Source organism: Corvus moneduloides, chromosome 9 (genome assembly GCF_009650955.1).
Source record: "Corvus moneduloides isolate bCorMon1 chromosome 9, bCorMon1.pri, whole genome shotgun sequence".
Taxonomy (NCBI): Eukaryota; Metazoa; Chordata; class Aves; order Passeriformes; family Corvidae; genus Corvus; species Corvus moneduloides.
In genome coordinates this window covers 11,380,678-11,393,716 of record NC_045484.1, presented here as the reverse complement: position 1 = coordinate 11,393,716, position 13,039 = coordinate 11,380,678, and the positions used below count along the sequence as shown (strand labels likewise).

The 13,039-nt window shown below is 37.5% G+C and overlaps 1 protein-coding gene across 3 annotated transcripts in view; it reads right to left on the bottom strand.

Moving 5' to 3' along the window:
• Window positions 1-13,039, bottom strand: part of VAV3 (vav guanine nucleotide exchange factor 3) — a 151,609-nt gene that overhangs the window by 119,913 nt on the left and 18,657 nt on the right. For all 3 annotated transcript variants that reach the window (XM_032117752.1, XM_032117754.1, XM_032117753.1), the window contains exon 2: window positions 3,063-3,179. In XM_032117752.1, coding sequence (XP_031973643.1) covers window positions 3,063-3,179 — 117 coding nt within the window. The remainder of the gene's footprint in view (window positions 1-3,062; window positions 3,180-13,039) is intronic.

Sequence of the window (13,039 nt, the reverse complement as noted above, 5' to 3'; positions counted from 1 at the left end):
GCAAGTTTCACCATTACAACAAACATTTTTTAACCAGTATTTCACGAGGCTCTTAAAAGTCTTATGACTATATTGGCAGGATACAGCTGCTACATCCACAATGCTCTGGGTTTGTCTGCCATTTTCTTTAAAGAGTTGAAAAATATCAGAATATTTAAAAAAAATGCAGTTGCCCTCACCAGGTCTCTCACCTTATTTTTCCCCTTCAACCTTACTTCCTTGAAGGCATATTGTTCATTTACAGCTGACACATTTCTCCTATTCCCTCCACTAGCATGTTTAAATATAAATAAAGTGACAAATTCAGTAGTAATTTCTTATAACTTAAACTGAAACATTTAAAAGTAACAGATAAGTTTTATGGAGCCACCTCAGCAACACTTTATTTATATCTCACCACTAATAAAGACTCGCCAGCTTCTGACATCTGAAGACAGCTTCCAGTACATTCAAATGCGTAAAAGGTTGTAGGTAATGAACACACTCATCACATCACCTATTTGAGCAACGGTTTGGGAAACAGTGCTTTTAAATCATATTCCTCTTTGTTTGCACCTGTGATCATTTTAAGATCATTCATATTTTGTACACATTTAGAGAGAGCAGTTCAAAGAATTCCTTTAGAAATGGCAGGATGACTTGGTTGCAGTAGCAGGAAAAATCTGTAGCACAATTTTTTTAGCCTTTTGAATACATACAGCTTCTGTTCAACGAAGCTGGAGATGCATAGCTGTATTGCAGTTGTTATTCACAGGAAAATATAATGAAGGGGAAAGTTGAAAAGCAAAGAACAACTTGAAGATACATTTTCCTATTCTCACCACTGTTACTAACAATCAATTTCCAAAGTAGTAAGTACATTATCAGATAGGCAATTGACATCTCATGCCACTTTGAGATATTTTCTGCTAACTGTACAAACTACACACTTAAAGGCACACAAGTAACCTAGCATACCTTTTCTTTACTTGCAATTTTATTAATTTTAATACAGTTGCCATTTTTCCCTCCACCTCCATAGATGGCCTGAAGTTCACAGCCCCTTTCTGAAGCTCACTACGTGCTCATTTGCACAGTCTATAAAACATAGCCCAGCCCTTCTGAATACAGTCTATTCCAAGCTCCACTTGTGCATGGCAAGTTTCCACACAAGCACCCAATGGAAACAGCTGAACAGCAGAGCCATCAAGCACCTAAAAGCTGCCCAACACAGTTATTGCAAGGACTGCACAGCCTTGTTCAATTCAGCACCTCCACCTCAGCACGAGCAGCTGCTCCCACGCACAGCAGCACCTCTCAAATTTGTCACTGCATTTTCACCTCACAGCTTTCCAAGAAAGGTGACCTAGACTAGAGAAGTCATTACTTGTATGCACTAAAACTGAAAAATCAGTGCCAGGGATAATTAGTCTATTTGTGCTATATTGTGGCAGCAAACCGTAAAAAAATCCACATCTCCACATCCAAATTGACTTTGGAAAGAGAAATTAAATACTAAGTATTGTGGATGGAATACAGTATTTCTTTTAACCAGTTATTCTATTTACATAAAATAATATTCCAAAATAAATTCTGTTAAAATTACATATCAAGAGTACCAAAAACACATTTTTGGGTTAAATTCACCATTAATTCAGAACTTGTTTACTGGGTATTCAATTATGTGGGAATAATAATTTGCACTAAAAAGTCTTTCTTCAAAACTAGACTGTGTTAAAAACAGGACATGTTTACATGGCAGAAAATAAGAAACTTTCTGCAAGTAATTAGAGCACACAATACGAAAAAATTTCTATGCATTAGGCAAAGTAATCAAAGATTTGAATCAAGCACTGAGATATCTGACTTAAATACCTTAAATAAGACATTGCTAGTGCACACAAAGAAATAAAACCCAACAATTTTAAATTCCTCCACTACTTGCACAATCAAAACAAAAACAAATCTCATTTTTAATGAACCAAATATGTATAAAAGGACCACATTTTAACAAAACCTTTGTCTTAAATATGATTTATGAGGACAAGATGTTCAGCAAAACTGAAGAACAAGTGTGATTACCAGGTTATCTAATTTAATGCTCAAAAGACTTAAAACCAGACAAAAGGTTGAGAAAAATAATTAGACATTTTGGTTAATGATAATCACTGAGCCATTTCAAACAATCGTACTGCAGCCCAGATTCATTCTTGCACTGTTACATCATCTTTACCACTACACCTACTTATAAAAAGAGCAGTGCATAAAAATCAGATAGTAAAATTATGATCTCTAAAAAAGCCAATAATGCTTAAGATATACTAAATTTGAATAAATAACTATTTTTAGTGCTACTTAGGTAATTTTTAGACATTTTCCTGTGAAATTAGGGTAATGATACTATGACTCAAAAGCAGAAACTGAAGTTGAACTAAACACAGGTTGGCAATGACAGATCAAACATATGTAGGAGGCTGAACAACAGACTGGAAAAAGCTTTATATGTAAAATAAGTAGTCACAGACTTACAAAATATACTGTAAATATACTGTGCAAATTAGAATAGTCAAATTAACCAATTATAGCTGCGTCTGAGCTTTACAGCAGGTTAGGAAAAAAACAACTAACTGTCAAAAACAAATTTTACAAGGGCAAATTATCTGGCTGAATTTCAAGCACCTGAGAATGAAGAAACAGGCTCTGTGCCACGTGGTCTCACAATGTACAGGCCCAGGGTTTCCAAACCTACACGACTTACGCCAAAGTGATTTCACCTGACAGCACTCCCCCAGAGTTTGTTATCTTCTTCCATTTCATTTACCTTTAACTCAGCATCTTTCAAACCATTTATCTTGGCTTTTCACATCCTTAGAATTTTCCTGCCAAGTATTTTTCTCTGCCCTTTATTAGCCCCTCCAATACAAACCTAATTTTTCTGCTCTCTTAATTCTTCCCCACTACCTTTTCAAAATGAATGCTCATCCATTAGTCACAACTTCTATACCACAGCTACCAGAAAAGTCTTCTATACTCAAGCAGCAGAACACAGGTATTACTTGAGATATAATCAAGAGGATACTTACCTTTCCAAAATCTCTCACATCAAACAAATCAAATGCTTCAAAAAGTTCACTTTTCTTCATTCCAAATATTTCACAACATGCCGAAAGAAAAGTCCTTATATTCTTCAAGCAGAGAAACTAGGGGAAGAAAACAGAAATGCTAAGTGTCAAGTGAGTAAATTAGCAATATATGTGCTCACTTGGTCACAAACACCATATAATTCACCAATACATTTGTAAATCAGCACTTCCACGATGCTGTGATCCTCCACTGGTCCTAATTCAGCCATAAAAGCTCTCTTCAGACTCAAAAGCATTAACCAAATTCTGAATAGACACTTTGTGAACAGAAACTATTGTCTCTCTTTTTACATAAACAGACATGACAGTATGTTACTAGATACGTAATAGTCTAAATACACACTTACTTTTCAGCTCCCTACAGGTAGCACAGAACAAAACAGATAAGTTACCTTAATAAAATGGTATTATTAATATGTGGAAGTTATTATCCATACATAAATCAAGCGTTTCATCTGCTAGATTCTAGTTTGAATGTTTAATGAATGCACGTGCACTGTTTTCACACACTAAAGACTTTAAGAATACATATTCTCCATCTGGTGTACAGGAGCAGACGAAGCTTGCAGTGAAGTCATTTAAATTTACCTAGCAGAGATTTAAGGTCCTCAGACCACCTTGATTTCTGTACTAAATCAAAGGCTATTTCCTTTTAAGTTATCCACATGCATCAGTGATCATCTGAGTCTGAAAAAGAATAAAGCCTCTGCCACAATTATCTCCTAAAAAGGCTTTTAATGCATTTTCCTGTGGATTATTTTGTTTGCCAGAGCTTATCATGCCAAAAGGCAGTAACTATCAAGAGCATTGGTAACTTCAGAGGGGTAGCTAAAAAGGGCAATATGCATTCTTGATGATGATTAGCACTGTTAGGTACTAGCACCTTGCGATGGCATCAGCTTCATAAAGATGCTATTGTAGTCTTTTGAGCCACAGTTCAAAAGAAAATACAATATTTATAAGCAGCAGTATTTCAAAGGACCCTGCACCATGCTTTGAATATGCATGTTTAAAAGTACTGACACAGCAACTTAATATTACAACAGAGTTCTCTATGTTTTCGTGGATTCATGAGGATCACTCGTATTAGGATGGATTATAGAATTGCTACATGTTACAACTTCCTGTTTTGATCAAAGCAGTATTTTTGATATTGGGTGTCACAGCCATATCAATTCAACAGACAGCCCTACTTCATGTCTTACACAGCACTAACCAGTGAGGCACAGAAAAAGCAGAGCACCTGATAGACCAGATTTACAGCAAGGGCACACATATGAAAGCACTGATTCAACGAGAGATACTACAAGAGCAGACAGCTCCAGTAGATGGTTGTGGACATCAGGACAGCCAACAAACTCATCAAAAAGCATCACAAAAGCCATCCCTGCACAACCCAAAGCTCCCAGGAAAGCACCTGTGACTGATCACAGCCTCATCAATAGTAAGGATTCCCAGCTGTACCAGGTGGACCTGCAGCCTTCACCCTTTTCCTCCCTTCCAAAGAGCCTCTTCAGCACCTGCCTCCCAGCTCACATGGGGCACTCATCCCTCAGCCACGCACTGAGCTGCTCGAGGACAACACTGCATTTATGCTAGACTGCTTTTATGCCCAGTGGGATTTTAAGAATTAGTCTAGCTTGCTTGGTCAATGTGGCAAGCTTATTTAGTTTTGCAAAGATTGTAAGTTTGAAGTCAAAATTGCAAGGTTAGAAGGCCAATGGATGTTCTACATATGTGCTTCTTCCTCCATCACGTTGGCAGAAAGAATCAGAAAATGAGCTGGTCTTTAAAAGAAGCTCTAACAAGATGGCACATACAAAGCTATTGTTTTCTGCTATATTTTTCACCAGGTTTTTTATTATTTTTCTTAAAAGCTATCAATGGCCACTAGGTTTGTCCAGTGCACAATACTGATTCAACTTGAATACCCATCTATTTTCTTACATCAAAATTCTCAAAACCACTGACGGCTGTGATTCTCACTGGAAAATTCAGCTTCCTTTATGAAACCTAAGTTTTGAGTTTATATTAATGCTGAAGTCTGACAGTGCAAAGAAAGCTTACAGCTGCATTAAATTGTTTACCTCTAAAGAGAGCAAGAAGTTAAGGAAGAGACAGGAGCTGTCATGAGCCTAAAATCTGACCTAGATTTGCTAAAGAGCATTTTAGCAAGTTGCATTTAGCTTCCTAATATAGCTAAAAGAACCATTTAATGGATCAGCAGTTATTCACAAACAAGATGTCCTCTCCCTTCTGCAAAATCTCTCCAACTATTCTTAACAGACGTCTCCTACAAACAAAGATAAAGATGGCAGCATTTTTCCAACAAGATTTATTGGTTACTTCAAATTTCTTTAAATTTGGAGGCAGTTTTCTGGCATCAGCATTTTGTTTAAATTATCATTACTATGAAATATATCTGAGCAGATTAGAAAGCATATTACAAGAAATTACAAGCCCACGTATTTTAAAGGAAATGTTGAAGCACCTGCACTCTAAGTAGTAAATTAAATTCTTCAGAATATTCTAACAGACCAAAGAAGAATCTAATCCCCCTGTCTTCCCCTGCCTCCCCTTTTTTTTTTAATACCAATTCATTAATTTAACATGTATCATTATGTTAAACAGGTTTGACCTAATTATAATCTAATATAAAATAACCATATAACACATGACATGTCTTGTAGGCTCTAGAAACCACATGGTAAGCATTTGTCAAATCCACCTGCAATTGAGATGGGACCACATCATCACTGAGTGTGTGCCAGGCAGTGCCTTCAGCAGAGTAGGTATCCTGACATTACAGTCGAACCCCCTGCGAGTTCAAAGACTGCTTAGTGAGTTTTAGTTGGCCATATAATGATTCAGTATCCATCCGTTTTCTGTTGGAAAACGAAAATGAAATTCTTACTGCTAACTGTTAGGCTAACCACAGCAGCTACAAGAATAAAGCTGTGAAATTACTAAAACTAAAAGTATGTTCATATTTAAATGAATTCATTTTGTAGTACCATATATGAGAAAAAAAATTTTAAAACCCTTGTTATATGCAGCTCATGTTTCAGAGAAGTTATTTGATCATATAACCCAGAAAACTTTCAGAATTATCTCCAAAATTTTATACTGCAGTCTTCTAAAGAAACAGTTTCCCTCATTGAAAACAAAGATTTTTATCGCTGCGGTTACTATATGAAGAAGTACAAATTAGTAAGAGAAGCCTCCAAATTAAAAAAGAGCATACTGGTAAAATCTAGGAAGTTCTAAAAAAGACAACCCTCCTCGCTGGCAGTAAGAAAAAGGCACCAACAGTCTGCAGTCTCTCATTAGTAAGTACAGTCCTCAGGATATTTGGAAACCTACTGCATTATTGTGCTTCTTTTGAAAAAGAAAACATTATAGTTCAGGACACCGCAAGAGAGATCATTAGAGCAGTTGGGTACTCAGTTTTCAGAGGATGCAAGGAGGGCTAAACCTTACTCAAAGTCTCTCTTCCACAGGAAACACTGTCTTTCAGCACAAGAACTGGTTTTTCTTCATAAAAAAAAATAACGTAACTTTAAAACATTCCCTTGGAATAGTTAATGATGCACTTTGTCACTCCTTTTTTAACTACATTATTATATCAGGAGACAGCAATCCAGAATTCTCAGTACACAGATCAGTAAAATATTGCTGTAGGTAGTATAAGCCATGAGCCTAAAAAGTTAACACTAGTGAAAAATACAACTTCTCTCGCTCATCTGCTCATGCCATGAGAGGAGTTTACATCCAACTCCAGAGACAGATGGACAGAAATCACAACCCATCCCCGTTCTGTGATTCTGTGACTGGGGCTCAGGAGTCTGAAAACAGTTTTCAATCTTAACACCTATAGATTATGAAGACATTTCTAAAGCATCCTAATGTTTCACAGCGTAAGAAGTCACACTGCTACAAACCCATAATGTAGCCATTGTCAGAGCTGCTGAAATGGTAAAACTCCTGTGATAAACCACTGTGGTTTTGTGGAATAGATTAGAATTCCAGTGGCCTCTGGTCCATTCTGCACTGAATTTAATTTTGCAAGAGGCACTAACACAACTATTGAACTATTGAAATGACAAGCAACTTTGAAAACAAAGTATGTTAACCACCTTAAAAAAAGCAGGTGTGGTTTATATAATTGGGCCTGTATTTGTCTGAACTTTAAACACAGGACAGTGGGCAAATCAAATTATACCAGGTTCCATAAAAATAGTATGCTGTTTTCTACCACAATATTTGCCACTTCACACAAAAACATTCATTTGAGGCTTTTTCCACACACAACATGGTTATGTGCACTGACAGAAATGCATAGAAATATTTCACAAAGGGTACTGAATAGACACGACTAATTAGGTACTAAAAGCACAGGCAGGGCTGAAGCTGCCCACAGGGAAGAAGGATTTCTCTAACCAGACCTTTAATGAAGTGAAAGATGAAATGCAAAAGAAAAAAAGAAAAAAAAAATCATAAAACCTCTATTCACATAATCTAAGATATATTTCTCAAAAAAGGTATTTTGGCACTGAAGTACTTCAATGGAATAAAGGTCTGTTTGGTACAGACCATAATATTCAGTACCTAGATGTATCCTTTGTACTAAAAGCACTTCTACAGGCGCTCAGAAACCAACACAAAGAGCTCTGAAGATCAAATTGTGCCACAAGACATTTAATGAAATTCCAACATAGCAACACCAGTCAGGCAAGTGAAAACTGAAAGGCCAAGAAATGACAAGTACTCAGGAAAGAGAGTTCTAATTCACTTTTTTTATCATTTTAATTACCAATAGTGGGAAGGGGGAAAAAAACTATTTGTATTTATTTCAACTTCCACCTCCTTTTTTATTATGATGACTGAGTCACAAGCACAGATATTTAGTCACAAGTCTGAGAAGCTGGCAGTTCCCTTGTGCCTGGGTCAGACATCCATACTGCATTCAGACAAACTAGGAACATACTGAAGCCTGAGTTATCTAAGACAGTCTAAATAGATGCTAGGCTGTAAGGAGTATTAAAACCAAACTGGATCCCTGACACTCAATGGGGAATACCCATCCCTTCATCACTGCACTTCACTGGCTTTTTTGCCTTTTGTGTTCCCAGCCCCACACAGACTTCAGGAGGCTGCCAATAACTGCATGAGGACTGAGGCCGGTTGCTCCTACCCACCATCATGCAGAAGCTACGATAAAAGAGTAAAAACCTAGAAAAAGGACTCTACTTAGCCCACTGCCCACTAAATCCACTTTATCTCCTGTGGAAGAAATAAGGCATGTCGATCATGGAAAGTCCTGAAATTTTCCCCTCCTATTCCTCCTCTAAATGGCACCACTTTATAAACTACACAGCTGCAGCTATTTGCCTTGCCTTGTCTTTAAAGAGCCTTATATGCAAGCCTTGTTTTACATTACAGCAAGCATGTTATGGCAAAAAAAGTTGAGGAAAGGCCAGACTTTCAAAACAAGTATATAAAAGAAGCAATGAGAGGAGCAAATTTGGCTTCACTTCACACATCTCAGAAGGTACAATAGCTTAGTTTTTTTAATTTGTGAAATACTGCTGTTAAGTACAAGGAAGCACATACAGGTTCGTGAATATGTGAGATTTTTCTACTGGTTATTTGTGGTCTTAGAAAAGCAGAATTATACAAGAATAGAAGTCAGAAGACTAGAAGAGGCGATCATTGCCATAACACTTATATGCTCTTTCTACACACCCAGTGCTTACTGCAAAACATGAGCTCCTGACCTTTCCTATCTGTTCCTGGAATGCTGATGAGAACAGATTAGCTGCAAATCTCTCATTTTTATTTCCACTCTGTTCCTGGGAATGTATGCAAAATTGAAAATACTGCACTTACGCTTGTTAACAAGAGGAGAAATATGAAAATTTTCATAATGGATTTAACTGGAAGAATTGCTTTTATACATTCTGTCACCAAGACTGGTAAGCGCAAGTGATTTCAGTGAAAGAAAGCACCAAAACAGAAGAACTTGTCTCCTCAAAATTTCCTTCACAAAGTTGATTAATGCCCTGAGGGTTGCAGATTTTGGCTTCTCACTTGTTTCGGCATTTGTTGCAACAGCTGTGTTAATAGGAACAGCATAAATTTCATACCAATGCTGTTCAAATCCTGCTGAGTCCAAATTTGAGAGAGATTCCAGAACTGGCTACTGTGAGCAAACAGCTCCATCACCTCTAGTCACCGAGTCAAGATCCTGTGACCACAGCAAAGGTACACACCAGCAAGACCAAAATTGCACCTTGAACCTACACACATAAAAGAGCAACAGTAACTAGAGATACAGACCCATGGGTTTCATCAGCTCCTACACAGTGTGTACGCACAGGAAACTTCCAGCTTCCTTAAAATTCTTTCAGCCACATCCAATAAAGGGAGAAAATTAGGTACTTAGAGATACAGCTGCTCATATATCATAACCTCCTTTCCATAAGCTAGGCTGGACAGTTCCCCAACACATCCCATCTTTGACAGAACGGTCCCAAAAGGAAGGTTACCAAAATAGGAGCACATTATACTTCTATTAGATGTCACAATATTTTTAATGTTGGTTTTTTTTTTTTTTACTCTCTGTATGTTAATTAACAGCAGATTACTAGATAATCAAAGCCCCATTGTGGTACTGACAGAATTATACAGTCAGGGTTAACAATCCAACACAGAAATCATTCCTGGCTCCTTCACAGATTTCAGCAGCCAAAGTACATTAGATTAGTTCTGCTCTGCCAAAAGGAGTAATTATCACTATATGCACTAAAAAATAGCTGTAAGGATTTGTAAGTGAATGAAGAATGGACCCACTGATGAAGTCTTAATTCAATATCTATTAATGTCTTTTCATAAGCCAGCAAGAGAGAAAAAAGCAATATCAGACTCAGGAACGGCATTTGTAACATTTTTCTTGTTCATGTGTGTGCAGCTTTTCTTGCAAAAATCTTTAAAGCCAGAGTCTTACAAAGTGAAAGTAAAAGGGCCATAAGGAATTTTCAAGACTAAGTCAACACAAGAGGATGAATGCTCCTATTTTCAATAGGCAAATGGAAGCTACCAGGCAAATAAGCATTATTCTTTTTCTCACTCTTAGATAAAAATCTATTAACTTGCAAATTACATTTTAAAAAAGAAACTAATGCACACAGGAAGAACACGTCACTCACATCAAAGGAATTCAGTTTTACGTTCTGCATTTGCCCTCTTGCTCTGCAAAGCACCTCAGTCATTCAGAAGATCAGTATTTCTAAAGCTCTAAGCAGAAGCAAACCAGGCAAATGGTAAATACCTCCTAAACTTTGCTCTCAAAACGCCACAAAGCAGGTAAACTAATAAACATGGAGGGGACACCACACTGAGCTCTTTGTACAGTTGCTTAAGGTGCTGGTGCCATTACATAACTGAAGAATTTTACTAGGAAATGTGCTGTGCAAAGAACAGCAGACACTCCTTAATTCATAGGACTAAGGAACAGCTAGGGAGACCTGTAGTGTTATTACCTTTCTAGATGTGGGCAGTCTTTGAAGGCCTACACAACAAAAGATGCTGTATGAACTATAAAACATATTAAATTCCTCTGAACCACTGCTAACACTGTATGAATATTAATAGCATGTTCTTTATTTGCTCAGTTAATGTAGTAATTAAATATTCATAGGAAAGCTCTTAAAATTCCTAACTGACTACTATTCAATTGTGTCTATTGCATTTTGGCTTGAGTATGAAGCTTTGTTTATGTACATTTGCTCTTCTCTGTGCTTCAGAGAAAGAAAATGGAAATTGAAACTTGGGAAAAAAAAAGCTGAGGAAGCACAAAGGATGCTCCACTTCTATTAATAGTGATATGGAGTGAATAGAGGGCAGGGAAAAAAGTTCACGATTTGCTATGCATTACTGACTCTCTCCTTGGCATTACAGCACTGGTTGAGCAAGTGAGGGCAAAGAAGCATTGAAATTCTCTGGGTCCCTGAAGTCAAGTGCTCCCACAAGCCATGAAACTGGCAATACATGGGAATACTTAGACCATTAAGCCCTGACTACAGGAATTCCCTAAGCGTAATTGGCAAGAGACTGCTACCCCCAAGGGGTGGGAGAACTCAGGACAGCATCCTGTTGCAAAGGGCAGTTTTTAGAGTAGCCCGTTGTTCCCCACTAGCAAAACTTAATTTATTCTGCAGTACCTGCAGTAACAGCAACTGGAACACAGTCTTAAGCATGCAAAGCACAAAGAGATTAGCTAGGGAGTTCCTGTGCTTAGCTACCTTTTCAAATAACTAGCCCTATCTGTCTTATATCCCAAGGCTGCATCTCTAAAATGTCTTGCTCTAAAGATCTCGGTGTTTCACAAGCAAATGCAAAAAGAAGGAAGACAAAGGGAACATGGAAAATAGTCCTAAGAAGAACATGAATAGGAGGAAGACAGCAACAAGGAAATGAAAAGAGGACCCCAGGAAAAGGAACATGAAAGGGACAGACACACTAAAACAGAAGTTTAAAAAAGAAAATCAAAATAGACTAAAAGAGAGAGAGATCCAAGGGCAAAGAGCACTGAAATAATAAAATACTTGACTCACTAATGATTACACTCTGTGAGACATGAAATAAAAGTCAAACACAAGAAAATGATGTGTTAAAATTCTGGTGTTAAAATGCTCCAGGCTAAACTGTTTATGAAACTGCCATTTAAAGTAAGACAGTAGTCACTGTGCCTGCCATAAGGTGTATTTACAATTGTGACATGGAAAACTGCTTCTGCAAATGGCAAACTGTAAAGGACAGTGATTTCCTACTTGGATGTATTGTCATTGCTCCCAACACAAGCTTTCTAGTCACGTATGTTTCAACTTAGTTGATGAAATATTAGCAGTTGTCAGAAACCTCAAAACCTATACCTACCTAAAGTATTTAAACTTATTGCAGGGCAGGGGGGAACCCTAAAGCCTCCAGATTAACTGATATATTTAAACATCAAAAGGAATGGAAAGCCTCAAACAAATTAGCTCTCAACGCTTTTACAGTCAGAAAAAAAAAATTACATCCACACTGAAACCATGAAAAACCTTACAGCAGCAGTATAATGCACAGATCTTCACATCTGTGCAAAAGAGAACACCAAGCACATCTGTTCCATATTGTTAGCTTGGCACACTAAAAAGCTGCTTCCATTGTATCTTGATATCTTTTATTCATGACTCTGCTTGGTTTTTACCAAGTCTCTGACGTTAGTGCAATAACATGAGAAGATCTTACTTTCCCTATACCTGTGCAAGGGAAATTAATTTGGGGGTGTAAGGAGCCCTATGAAGGTGTAACAAAGGGCTGCCTCATAGGCTAAAGGCACAGAATTCACCTGAGGGATCCACACCTGACTTCACCTCCATTACAGAAACACCCTCCCTTTCACTTATTTCTACCCTACACCTAAAAGTAAGCACCACTGAATTCACCATCTGAACTGGATCTCCTTTGTGAATAACTTGTGGCTGTAGTGTCCTGAACACAGGCCCTACAAGCCAGACCTGGACCTCGACTATGTAATCCCTTAACAAACACCTACAGTGGGGGTTCAAGAGCATTTTTAAGTCAGCATATACTAACTTGTTCTTTTGTAAACACTTAAAAAGTTTTGAAAGCTGTCAGCACTGAAACCTGCATGGAAATTCAACACAACTGGGGAGGGGAGGGGGGGCTAATGACCTACACAGGGTTGTCAATTCCTGTTAAAGGTGAGCCTAACCCAAATAACTCCTATGCTTTTCCATTTCTTACCAGCAGATACAGATCATGTACTAGGTCTTTGATTTCCAAGAGAAAGGAACAATATTCTTATTAACAGTCATTAGTGTTAACAGGCATGATTCATTAAATACTTTTAA